The sequence below is a fragment of the Pelophylax lessonae genome (assembly GCF_965119305.1).
Source record: "Pelophylax lessonae genome assembly, chromosome: 13".
NCBI lineage: Eukaryota > Metazoa > Chordata > Amphibia > Anura > Ranidae > Pelophylax > Pelophylax lessonae.
Genome location: NC_138780.1, coordinates 51122736 through 51135719, shown reverse-complemented (window position 1 = coordinate 51135719; position 12984 = coordinate 51122736). Strand labels below are relative to the sequence as shown.

The following is a 12984-nucleotide window of genomic DNA, read 5'->3' as shown; positions in this document are numbered from 1 at the left end:
TAAAGTCTGTTACAGTCAAATAAATCATCAGCAGAAGCGCTGTTTAAAGTAGAACAATGAATCACCCACTAAGAGATAACACAACAAAAACTGCTTTTTCCACAATAACCTTTGACTTCCGCAGTACTTTGCTTTTTGCTACTAGATGTTCATAGGCAGATGGCCAGCATCATTCAACCCACTTACTCTGAATCCAGTTTCTCCTGGATCCCCCTAAGCTTGTACCTGGCACATCAAAGGAGAAGCAGCACAGTGACGAACACCTTTTCCAGTCATTCTGCTTTGTCTTCTTATCAGTATGCTTCATGTCAGCACGTGAACAGATTGCCACCTTGTATTGCATCTTCCTTTCACACAAGGAACTTTCACAGGGACTGCTAGCAGAAGCTAGGACTGGTGGACTTGGGGATATGAAACTGCCAGAATTCCCATGAAACCTCAAATACAACTTAGGCCCTATTCAAACCTGAGCTCAAAGCTTTAAAATTCTCAACATCCTAAATCCCATTTTAAATTGTGGTTGTTCACATTTGAGCGCTCCGATGCCTGAAGCTCGATGCCTGATGCTCCAAAAGCCACATAAGCTACTTTTGAGCCAGTTTTGGACATATCTGGTCCCACAGACTTCAAAGGGAACTGTAAACAAGTTGAGGGTTTTTAATAGTTGTTTTCAAGTGTATTTTAACCTTTTCTTTTAGCCTTTAAGAACTGACTTCTTCTCCATATTGTGTGAGCACGTTTTTTGCATGTTTTCAGACTACACGCATAGGGCAGCCCATTCATTTGAATGGGTTGCCCTATGTGTGACAAATATGGCAAAAAATCTCCAGCACCTCTTTGAGCTTTGACCTTCGCACGTTTTGACACATCTGAAAACATAAGCCTGCTGGCCTCATTTGAGATGCCATTAACAATGAATGGCACTGCAAGCGTAATATGCATTGCACAGACCAATGCTGCAGTATGGGGGTGAGTATGTATGCATATTTTTTATCAAACTCCACCTGCATCTAATTTAAGGAAGAAAATAAACTTTAAAGAGGGAATGCTGAAATTAATATTTATCTACTGCCACAAATATTTTAAATTAAGATACAACAGATATAAATATAACATATAATAAACCCTAATTTAATCCAGTTATGGTTTCATTAAATGCTGTTTTTATTTAGGGTGTACCATGGCGCATTGCTGCCTCCAGCCCTTACAGGATTACGGGTTTTTTTTCTCCCTATTGGCTCCTGTCACTTTTTACATTGCACACGGCTGTCCATGGCTCTGCCTGCAGAGCCGCATCACTCATTCAAAGAGGATGAATAAACTACAATGCAATGTGGTAGAGGGCCTATTTATCAATGGAACTGCACATCGTAGTTTTATTGATACTTCCTCCAGCTCTGTAACTGAAAGACCTCAGTACATACATGGAACTAGTCTGCATTGCACTCAAGATCCACTAATGTTTTTGCAATGCAAAGCATCCAATTCTCTATGTCCTACTCCAAATACAGTTATGTCCAAGCCAGAGTTGGAGTAGCAGTACTATCACCCAGTAATACTGTACTACCATTGCTTATTACTGTTTATCTAATACAAAGAGCTTGCTTACAGGAGAAGACAACACAGGGATGACCTTATCCGTGAGTGGTCGTTCCTTCACTATCCTATTACTAGCTTTGGAAGGTCTCTTACTAAGCTGTACTACTTTAATTGTTGTGGAATTAAGCTAATTCTAGAGGGCTAGCTATCATGTTGGCGATGAGTGAATCTGAAGGGAAGCGTTAAACAATTACAAAGCCTTTGGAAAGTATTACAGTTAAATCCCAACTCTAGACAAAATTTGTTACTTTGTTTTGAATAGTGTGGGGTAGAGCTAGGGCCTTTATCAGGTTTTTATTTCTCTTTTCCTGACAGGAAGTGATGGAAAATCTTTCCATTGGCGACACAGACAGACATGAACACAATTTTAGAGGAGCGAGAAAGGTTTATTGCTTCTAACAATGTTTTTATTGCTGTTTGTGCCTTCTTGTCTAGGAATATCTCTTAATATACAGCATTCGTCTAATTTCTTTGAGCACCTTCAATTTCAGTATTTTCCTCTTGTATTTCATACATGACATATAAAAGTAAAATGTGTCAGTGAAATATCCCAGTTACGTAAACTATAACTGAAATTACATATAGTAAGTCAAATCTGCAGCACTGAGCGCGAATGCAGAAATAATGTTCCTAAAATTATATATGTATTTAAAAAGTGACACTTACTTATCTCCTACAATACCCAAATTAATGGTAGGATAGCCGTGTTCCTGAATTGTTGCAAGAAGAGTTGAGCGATTGCTATCACGTATTTTCCCTGGCATAAGATCGTCTTCGGGATTTAAAAGCTGCAAAAGAATGTAGATACATAGTAGACAATCTTTCACACAAAAAAAAGATAACTTGCTTGCAAAGCTCTTTCATTTCTAAATTCATCAGTGTAAAATAATAATTTCTTCCCTAAATTTACAAAAGTCAAGTATAGGGATGCATTGCATTAAATACTTTAAGTTAATTTCCAGATTATCCTCTATTATTCACAATCCCCCAGCAAAAGCCTTCAAGAAAAAAAGGGGGTAGGCTGCCTCTTACCCGAGTCTAGGTACTCTTGTCTGAGGCCCCTTTACATTCCTCCTGTTTCAGTTCCACTAATAGGTAAATTATTATTGCATTTGCAAGGATAAAAAGTAACAAAAAAGTGCAAACATTATACAGTGACTCCCCCTATAGCTGGCTATTGACATATAATAGGATTATACAGTAAATTAATTTAACCATAGTTATACTGCGGCAGGTAGGCTGTGTTACGCGAAACAACGTACCTGTACGTCGTTTAGTGTAGCAGATAGTGGCGGGAATGCATGCGCCAATTGGCTTGAGGGGGAACCAATTAGCAGGTCTGGCAGATACAATCTTTGCTGGGCACTCGCTATCGCTCCCCATGGAGACAGAACGGCGCTCTTCCGATGTAAACACAGCAGACCGCTGTTCTGTAATTGATGAACACTGGAATTCTGTGTTCCTTTCCCTGCCAGTGTCATTAATACAGTAACAATGCTTTTTTTTTTTTTTTTAGCACTGATTACTGTAGTAAGGTCACTGGTCCCCCCAAAAGTGTCCAATCTGCCCACTGCAATGTCGCAGTCCCGCATAAAACTGCTGATCGCCGCCATTATTAGTAAAAGAATTAATAAAGAAATAAAAATGACAAATCTTTCCCCTAATTTGAAGACGTGATAACTTTTGTACAAACAAATCAATATACACCTATTGGGATTTTTTTTTAACCAAAAATATGTAACAGAATACATATTGGTCTAAATTGATGAAAAAATTCGATTTTTTTATTTTTTTGATTGGGAATGTTTTGTAGCAGAAAGTAAAAATATATATATATATTTTCTGAATTGTTGCTCTTTTTTTGTTTATAACACAAAATATAAAAACAGCAGAGGTGATCAAATCCCACCAAAAGAAATCTCTATTTGTGGGGAAAAAAAGACATCAATTTTTGTTGGGTACAGCGTGGCCACGCAATTGTCAGTTAGAATAACGCAGTGCCGAATCGCAAAAAATGGCCTGGTCATTAAGAGGGTAACACTTTCCTGTCCTTAAGTGGTTAAAAATGGATTTTTGTAAAATCTTACCGTAAAATCCTTTTCTCTTAGCTCATTGACAGACGTAGTCCTCGGTGATACAGCACCTTCGGGTTATGTTGCCTCCACAGGAGTAGGACTAGACAGGAAATGAAAATGCTCTGGCCACACCCTAGGGGCAGTCCCAGAGGGTATATCCTCTCTCTCTCTCTGCCTCAGCAAATCAGTTATGTCAAAAAGCAGTCTTTAGAGATTTTAACCCAACCCAACTCCAAAACAGAGGGGCGGGGACTACGTCTGTCAATGAGCTAAGAGAAAAGGATTTTACGGTAAGATTTTACAAAAATCCATTTTTCTCTATCGCTCATTGACAGACGTAGTCCTCGGTGATACAGCACCTTCGGGACGTCCCAGAGCAGTATCACAAATGAGGGGTGGGAAAATGGAAATCAAATCCCAATCTAGAAGGCCCAACCGGTGCCAACTAGAAGTTTACAATGCTCATCCTTAATGATGAGACTCAACAAAAAAGAAATTTTTCAAACAGAAAAAAAACTCTCGAGGTAGACCACCGGTCTCCTCAAATTGCGGCCTGCAAAACCTTGCGGCCAAATGAGGCATCCGCCGATGCCGTCACATCAATTTTATAGAATTTTGTAAAGGTATGTACCGACGACCAGGTGGCCGCCTTACATACCTGGACCACTGACGACTGATGGCGAAAGGCCCAGGAAGTACTGAGCGCTCGAGTGGAGTGCGCCCTAACAGGGAACGGAGGACTCTGACCCTTAATAGAATAAGCCTGTACCACCGTCTGTCTAATCCATTTGGCAATGGTCGCGGCAGATGCAGGCAAACCCTTTCTGGGGCCATCCGTGATCACAAAAAGTGAATCCGTCTTACGGAATGATTCCGTAGCTTTCAGGTATACTCTGATTGCCCGAACCACATCCAAGGAATGCAACGCATGTTCCCAATGATGCTTGGGCTGAGGACACAAGGAAGGTAGTACAATATCTTCATTCAGATGAAAATCTGAAACCACCTTAGGAAGAAAGGATGGCTTAGGATGAAGTACTACCTTATCCCTATGAATCACTAGGTATGGGGACTGGCATGATAATGCAGCCAGTTCTGACACCCTGCGAGCAGAAGTGATAGCCACCAAGAAGGCCACCTTCTGGGATAAAGTAAACAAGGGAATCTCACTGATGTTTTCAAAGGGAGGTTTCTGTAGAACCGACAAAACTAAATTAAGATCCCAGGGCGGTAAGGGCGCGCGGACTGGTGGAGCCAGGTGCCGCACCCCCTGGATGAAATTCCGCACCAAGGACTTGGTAGCTAAAGGTTTCTGAAAGAAGATTGCTAATGCTGAAACTTGACCCTTGATGGTGCTCAAGGCTAGTTTCTGCTCAACCCCTTTTTGCAAAAAAGCCAATATTCGAGTCACCGAATAGGTACGTGGAGGAAATCCTAAAGATTCGCACCACGCAATATAAGTCTTCCATGTGTGATAATAGACCTTGCTGGAAGTCGCTTTCCTTGCTTTAATAAGGGTAGGAATGACTGAAGCTGACAAACCTCTGTCCTTCAGTACTTGGGTCTCAATGGCCAGGCCATTAAAACCAGCGACTGTAAAGCACGATGGTAAATTGGTCCTTGAGACCACAGACACTCCCTGAGACGAAGTTCCCACGGAACGTCTGCGACTAGCCTGTCCAAGTCGGCCAGGCCGGCTTGACGAGGCCAGCCTAGAATTTCTAGGACCACTGGTGCTGACTGGATCTGAACCAGGCGTCCCTAGAGCTATCTGGCCCCGACCATCCGAGAAAGTCTGGTCGTTTTCTGTTCCCACACATTTATCAGATACCTGATTGCTATCAGGAAGGGTGATCTTTTCTGGTTGAACCTCAGGGACCGAAGTCACCCGGCTAGAGGCTTCTTGGCCTGTCTGGTCAACCAGATCCGATTCCTGTGGGGAATTGAGACTAATCTTAGGAAAAGGTAAAGGAAAAGATCTATTCAGGGAACGGTGACTACCGCTCCCTGTAGTACTTAAATGTTGGAAGGGAAGAAACGCACCGGTAGTAGTGGTTGATGCTCGATCTAATGTCCTGAATACCGGTGAAAACGTTCCCCCACCCTCAAACCGGGTGGGGGCGCACCTTCAGGCTGTGTACTCCTTTGCTTCGGGTTTGGCTGAGTTGGTCCTCTGTTTGTCCGACCAGCCTTTCTTAAACCCTCCTGGAGGAGTCTTGCCTTTCCCGCTTGTACCAGCCGGGCGTGCGAACCCTTTATGGGCGGTAAAGAAAGGTCCTCGCTTGTTGCGAGGTCCTTTAGCTTTAGCAGCCTGTGGCAAAAAAGTGCTCTTGCCCCCAGTGGCATCCTTAATGATTTCATCTAGGGTGGCCCCAAATAGACGATTCCCCTGAAAGGGGAGATTCGTCAAGGTCTTTTTGGAACCTAGGTCAGCTGACCAGCATTTTAACCACAGCACGCGTCTGAGGATTACCGCTGACATAGATGCATGCCCTAATAGGGGAGTAGTGTCCAAGGCTGCGTCACAGATAAACTGTAGCCCTTGTATAATCTGTTCCATCAAATCAGATGTTTCCTGGGGAATATCTTTTCCCCTAAGGTCTTGGCGTACCAATCTCGCCCATTCCGTAAGTGTCTGGGAAACTAGACCAATAACAATTACTGGTCTAAATGCTGACCCTATCAGAGAGAAGATGGTGCGGGACTCTGCTTCCATCTTTCGATCCACCGGATCCTTAAAGGACGAAGTGTCCTCCACTGGGATAACCGTGGCTTTATTCAGCCTGGAAATAGGTGGATCCACCACTGGTGGTACCGTCCATTTCTTAATGATGGATTCCTCAAACGGATAGCGTCTAGCAATACGCTTGGAAATAGTAAAGGTACGTTTAGAATGCTCCCATTCTCCTTTAATCTTATTACCAAAACACTTGGGTACAGGAAAAACCTTCACCGTTTTGATGGGCTTGTTAGTACCAAAAGGAATCTCTGTATCAGTTGCTTCTGCCGGTAAAACCTCAAGTTTTAAGGTTTCCTGCACTGCCACAACTAGTGCGTCCACCAATGCTTCTTCCCGAATTATAGCGGGAGAAGAAACGTCCTCCTCACTGTCTGAGGGAGCTTTACCTGAGGTAACAGCCCTTCTGCAACTGCAACTGCAGTGACCATCTCTGAATCTGAGTCAGAGGTGTCAGATAATATAGGGGTAGGCGGGGGTCGCTTCCTTGACCCTCGTCCCTGACAGGCCGCCTCCACCCGAGCCACCATAGAGTCCAAAATTGCTGTAAATGCCTCTACACTCTGTGCACCGGCGGGTCCCGTGGCCCCCTCGAGGGAAACAGGTGGGGGAATTTGTGTGGCAGGGTCCATGATTATTCCAGTAACTTCCCGGATAATATAATTCAAAAATAAAAAACTTTTTTTTTTTTTTTTTTCACAGACCCCCAGCGCCACAAAAGCCCCTTAGTGTTACCTGCTAGGGATCCCTATCGATCGAGAGAGAGAGAGAGAGAGAGATAGACCCCCAGGCTCACCACTTGATGCTCAGAGTTTAACTGCAACAGGTTACAGCGCTGTCTTGACAAACAGGAAGTCTTTTGGCTGGCTGCCCAGGAAGAAAGGAGGCGGCTCCGCCCCTCTGCACGCCTTCCGGCGCCTCCCCTTGCTCCACGAGGTGTTTGGATCACCTCAAACATGGCCGCCCCCATGCTGGAGACACGAGGCTACGCCAAAATGGCGGCTCGTGCAATCCAGCAAAAAAAAAATGGCGGCGGCCTGTACCGAATAGCGGTGTGCTGCAGGGCACACAACACTATCTCTGCATGGGGATTTTTGGCGTGGTTGGCGGTACCGGCCCTGGCGGACCTCATGGCCGTTCGGAAGGCCTGCTATAGCTGGAGATTTGACTAGGAAGGCAGTCTACATGTCCGTGGCTTCTGACTGGTAGGTACCTTATTCTTATCACAGTAAGATTCCCAGACTGCCACTGATTACAATCTTTTAAACATGTATACAATTAGATTGTTAGCTCCCAAACCAAGCCTCCTGGCTTTTTGCACATAAAATCACACTCAAAGTAGGGGGATCTGTGCCATGTTATAGGATAGAGGGGGACTCTATCTTACCATACAGAGAGGGGCCCGCGTTCACCACAAGACCCGTCAGGGGGAAAAGGGGGAACATACTACTCACCATACCGGAACCAGGCGGGCACCAACTCCTGACAGTACCCCTCTCCACCGGGGCGGGAGGGCTGTCGACCAATACGGACGCCGTGACTCATGGTCTTTGGCGTTTCAGCGAAACGTTTAACTCGCGGGGTCAGTCCCTTAATGGGACTTTGTCGCGGCCGACCCAGCGCGGAGCTATGGCCTGCACGCGCTCGTAGGCTGAACTGGGGTGACCACCGGATCTCAACATCCAGCCCGTCGCCCAGTTCAGCTTTCTTGCTTGAAGATCTCACAGGAACACTGGAGAAAAAAGCTGTCTAAAAAATCTTTTTAAGAAAAAAATCTTGCCAGGACCGAAGATCCCAGCAAGGTATCTAGGTCCTTACTCCTAACTAGACAGAAAATAACTGATTTGCTGAGGCAGAGAGAGAAAGGATATACCCTCTGGGACTGTCCCTAGGGTGTGGCCAGAGCATTTTAATTTCCTGTCTAGTCCTGCTCCTGTGGAGGCAACATAACCCGAAGGTGCTGTATCACCGAGGACTACGTCTGTCAATGAGCGATAGAGAAATAGTATTTAACCTAAACAAACAAATATTATATTGCAGGCTATCAGTACTCGGGTGGTTTGTTGCTGCAGTTGCCGAAACTGACTATTTGAACATTTTTTGCATCTATACAGGCATAATTTTCCATGGGAAGTTTTAAACGTTTCTTGAAGAGTGATGTCTGAATAATTCAGTCTAGGTCACAGAGAATTTTTTACAATCAGGATATTTACCTGGTCTAATATGTTTATTCTGTGGTAATTTCTTAGCAATGTCATGGTTCTCGGAGCTCTGTAATCTTAGATCTCCCATTTAAATCATCCTGGGCTACTTTTCTAGAGGTTACAAATCTCTCCCCCAAATTATCCCCCACCAAGGCAACAAGAGTTTCTTTATCCGCTTTTCCTGCGCAGAATTTCCCTGTACCTATGTGTATGCTGGCGAATTCTATTATATCATAATGATACAGTACTTGGTGGTGATGTCCTATTTTTTCACTGTGAATACTTATCTGGGTCCTGCAATGTTTTACATTTTTAATATTACTAATTATGACATGTTAGTTAACAGTCTCAGCCTTAGGCAGGACAGTACCTACAGCCTAGTTAAATAGTTATCTCCCATGGCAACATCACTGTACACCAGCTCATCTATTATAGGAAATTCTTGAGGGAAATGTCCTGAAATATGACATTTAATACAGCTAAGTCTAAATCCTGACCTTTACCAGGTAAGAACCATCCTGACATTGTTTGCAAGTATCCAGGTCCTATGCTTTCTTCCTCAATCTAACAGATTTTATTAGGTATACAGCAAGTATTGCAACTATAGGCTGGCCAATGAGCCCCTCAGTCTTGCATAGGAGAAACCCTTTAGCTAACACTGCTGTATGTAATGTATTTAAACGCCACTGCTTCATTAGTTCAGTCCAGCATTCTTCTAGGTTGCCTTCCATAAACCAAATCAACCACAATAGTCCAGCAGTCATCTTACATAGAGTGTTCCAAATGGCTCCAATCTCTCACGTCTGTGCTAACAGAAAACAACATATTTTTTAAATCGGGAGCCTGTGGTCCTTAAGTTAACCCATGCACCTACTTTAGAGCGAGCCATTTTGCCCATCTGGAAAATTGTCTTGGCAATTTCGAGCTCGGATACTCTAGGTCCCTCAGAGCAGTGGTCCTCAACCCTGGTCCTCATGGCCCACTAACAGGCCAAGTTTGCAAGATAACTGAAATACATCCCAGGTGATAGAATTTGATGCTCAGTGATTGCAGTACTCTAGTCTGCATCTCCCCAAGGTAATACTTAAAATCTGGCCTGTTAGTGGGCGCTGAGGACCGGAGTTGAGGACCACTGCCTCAGAGGACTTCAGAAAAACCTTTATTTCACCTGATACCACTGCTAGAGGGAAAAATACACTTCCCTGACATGACACAAGTTTACAGCAAAGGTTTGTTGCATCAACCAAAGCAGCAACATTCTCAGATTCACCCCCTATGAAGATCAATTTTATTTATTGGCATACATACGGTAATTTCAGTCTTTCCAAGGACTGGAAGAAATCTCTATAAGAAAATTTCATCAATGGAGGTTCCTAATCTTGAAGCTGGGATTACTGGGATTGCATTGACCCGCCATTCCACCTATGCACCCCTTTCAATTTAACTTGAACTATTCCAATTATGACAGGGTTCATTACAAAAACATTCATATAACAGACCAGGTGGGTCCACACAGATTTCCACCTGGTCAAGGTTTATTCTGCTGTGTTCTGGGACAGTGAACATTTGGAAAAAGCATAGCCCCATTCACTGCACTTGCCACATGTGAAACCCAAACATGAATTCAAGGCATCTTTCTGGTTGCTGAGGTCAGTCAAAATCTTTCTGTGAACTAGTTTCTTGGAGCATTTCAACAAACCAAGCGTGCCTGTTGTTGAGGATATAGTCTTTCCTTAATGGAGCTCTGTGCAGCTGAAATTAAGGCAGACCAGTCTGAAGCTGTGAAACAATGCTTAGGTCACTACATGTCAGGTTTGGGGCTCGTGCAAGCCCCAGAATTTTACTGATGGTGAAATCCCCCCACACATAAAGGTTTCCTTTTTCAACTTTTCATAATGGTTGCAATCCTGGCCATTAACATATGTCAATTTTCCCAGCAGGAAGGCCACCAGCAACCCTGCCCTGTATTCTCTGGGCTAGACCTCTTGCACAGTAATCCGCCTACAGTTACTGTATTTAGGAAAACGTTCACATCATCATCATCTGGTAAAATCTGTATTAAAAAGTCAAGTAGTTTAATTCCCCAGGTATTCCTATGGGTAATTGCAAGGACTTTTATTCTGCAACTTTCAAAGTTTACAGCAAATATCACAGCTCAGAATCCACACACTGTCCCTTTTAAATATTGTGGTAACACCACATCTACCACATACATTTCATTGTCTCTTTCATTAGAACTTGCTGAATTTTTTTTTCTCTGCAACATGGAAAAATGCATGTAAATGCACAAAAATGCACTGGAATGCACATTGTTCTGAATTAAGACAAACATTTTTTCAAGTGTCAAATTAAAAATAAAGGAGGAAAAAAAAACCCACACTGGAACGCATGGAAAACACACCAAAATTGTGTGTAAATGCATTTGCAAATATGCATATGGAGTGCAGAAATTGCCGTGTGAACTGGTCCTTAAAGTGGAACTGAACTATAAATGTGATGACTTTCTATGCTATAGGGAACAATAGTGTTAATTGTGCATAAGAATTACAGTGAAAAACGTATATATTTTGCCAGTCATGCCTTCTGAAAAAAAGCAGTGCAGAACATTCCTGCCTAGGCACTCCTCTGCCTACAGCCTCATCGCTATATTTCTGCTGTGTGAAAATCAGGCATCACTGCTCTGAAGAGAGATTTGGTAATTTCAATACTATGCTGCTCACTGTTCTCTATGTTGGATGCTCTGACACCAAGAAGCATAACCCTACCGCGATAAATGGCCACACTGCAGAACAAGGTATATTATGCTGCTAATGTTAAAAAAAGCTATTGATCAGCAGGCATACGGATGACTAGTCCATTACCCGCTGCCTCCATTTTTTGGGCACAACTTCCACACCTGTACAGTACTTTGAAAACCAGTGCTTATATATAAATTTAGCATATTATATTCTGTCTATCCAGAGATTTGAGTACAGTTGGACAAACAACACTGCTCTGCATTAGTACTCAATTATAATATTAACATAGATAATGACAGATTCCAAATACTCTATTCTTAGTACCAATCTGCATTTCAGCAGTTTAAGCAGCTTTCTGCTTCATATATGTATAGCCACCTTTCTTTGTGGCACAGGAAAATTCTTGTGGAACAATGAATTAATACAAACAAAAGTGGCATAATATCCTAGCTGCACAAACCTCATTCCCTGTTGACATAACTGCAACTACTGGGAATTTGTGTACTTCAACTTCCGTGACACCAACAGTTGCCAGTAGACCAATTTCAGATGGTCCCATGTGCGTTCCCTTTGCCAATACACACTCGCCTCTTTTAATATCATGGCCAATTGGTCTGTAAAAGGAAAGGACAGAAAACATTTAAACAGCACAAAACACTAACATACAATAATATTTTATTATATCTTTTCATGTGACAACACTGAAGAAATGGCACTTTGGTACAATGTGAAGTAGTGAGTGTACAGCTTGTATAACAGTGTAAATGTGCTGTCCCCTCAAAATAACTCAACACAGCCATTAATGTCTAAACCGATGGAAACAAAAGTGAGTACACCTGTAAGTGAACATGTCCAAATTGGGCCCAAATTGTCAATATTTTGTGTGGCCATCATTATTTTCCAGCACTGCCTTAACCCTCTTGGGCATGGAAATCACCAAAGCTTCACAGGTTGTCACTGGAGTCCTATTCCACTCCTCCATGACGACATCTCGGAGCTGGTTGATGTTCGAGTCCTTCCATTTGAGGATGCCCCACAGATGTTCTATAGGGTTTAGGTCTGGAGACATGCTTGGCCAGTCATCACCTTTACCCCCTGCTTCTTTAGCAAGGCAGTGGTCGTCTCGGAGGTGTGTTTGGGGTCCTTATTATGTTGGAATACTGCCATGCGGCCCAGTCTCCGAAGGGAGTGGGATAATGCTCTGCTTCAGCATGTCACAGTACATGTTGGCATTCATGGTTCCCTCAATGAACTGTAGCTCCCCAGTGTCGGCAGCAGTCATGCAGCCCCAGACCATGACACCCCCACCACTATGCTTGACTGTAGGCAAGACACACTTGTTTTTGTACTCCTCACCCGTTTGCCGCCACATGCTTGACACTATCTGAACCAAATAAGTCTATCTTGGTCTCATCAGACCACAGGACATGGTTACAGTAATCCATGTCCTTGGTCTGTTTGTCTTTAGCAAACGGATTGCTGGCTTTCTTGTTTATCATCTTTAGAAGAGGCTTCCTTCTGGGACGACATCCATGCAGACCAATTTGATGCAGTGTGCGACGTATGGTCTGAGCACTGACAGGGTGAACCCCCACCAATTCAACCTCTGCAGCAATGCTGGCAGCACACAT

The 12984-nt window shown here is 43.3% G+C and overlaps 1 protein-coding gene across 20 annotated transcripts in view; it reads right to left on the bottom strand.

Annotated features, from left to right (window-relative positions):
* The window catches only part of GPHN (gephyrin), an 868578-nt gene that overhangs the window by 83189 nt on the left and 772405 nt on the right, over positions 1-12984 (bottom strand). For all 20 annotated transcript variants that reach the window (XM_082242578.1, XM_082242574.1, XM_082242561.1 and 17 more), the window contains 2 exons: positions 11814-11967; positions 2266-2387 (listed from right to left, as the gene is read on the bottom strand). In XM_082242578.1, coding sequence (XP_082098704.1) covers positions 2266-2387; positions 11814-11967 — 276 coding nt within the window. The remainder of the gene's footprint in view (positions 1-2265; positions 2388-11813; positions 11968-12984) is intronic.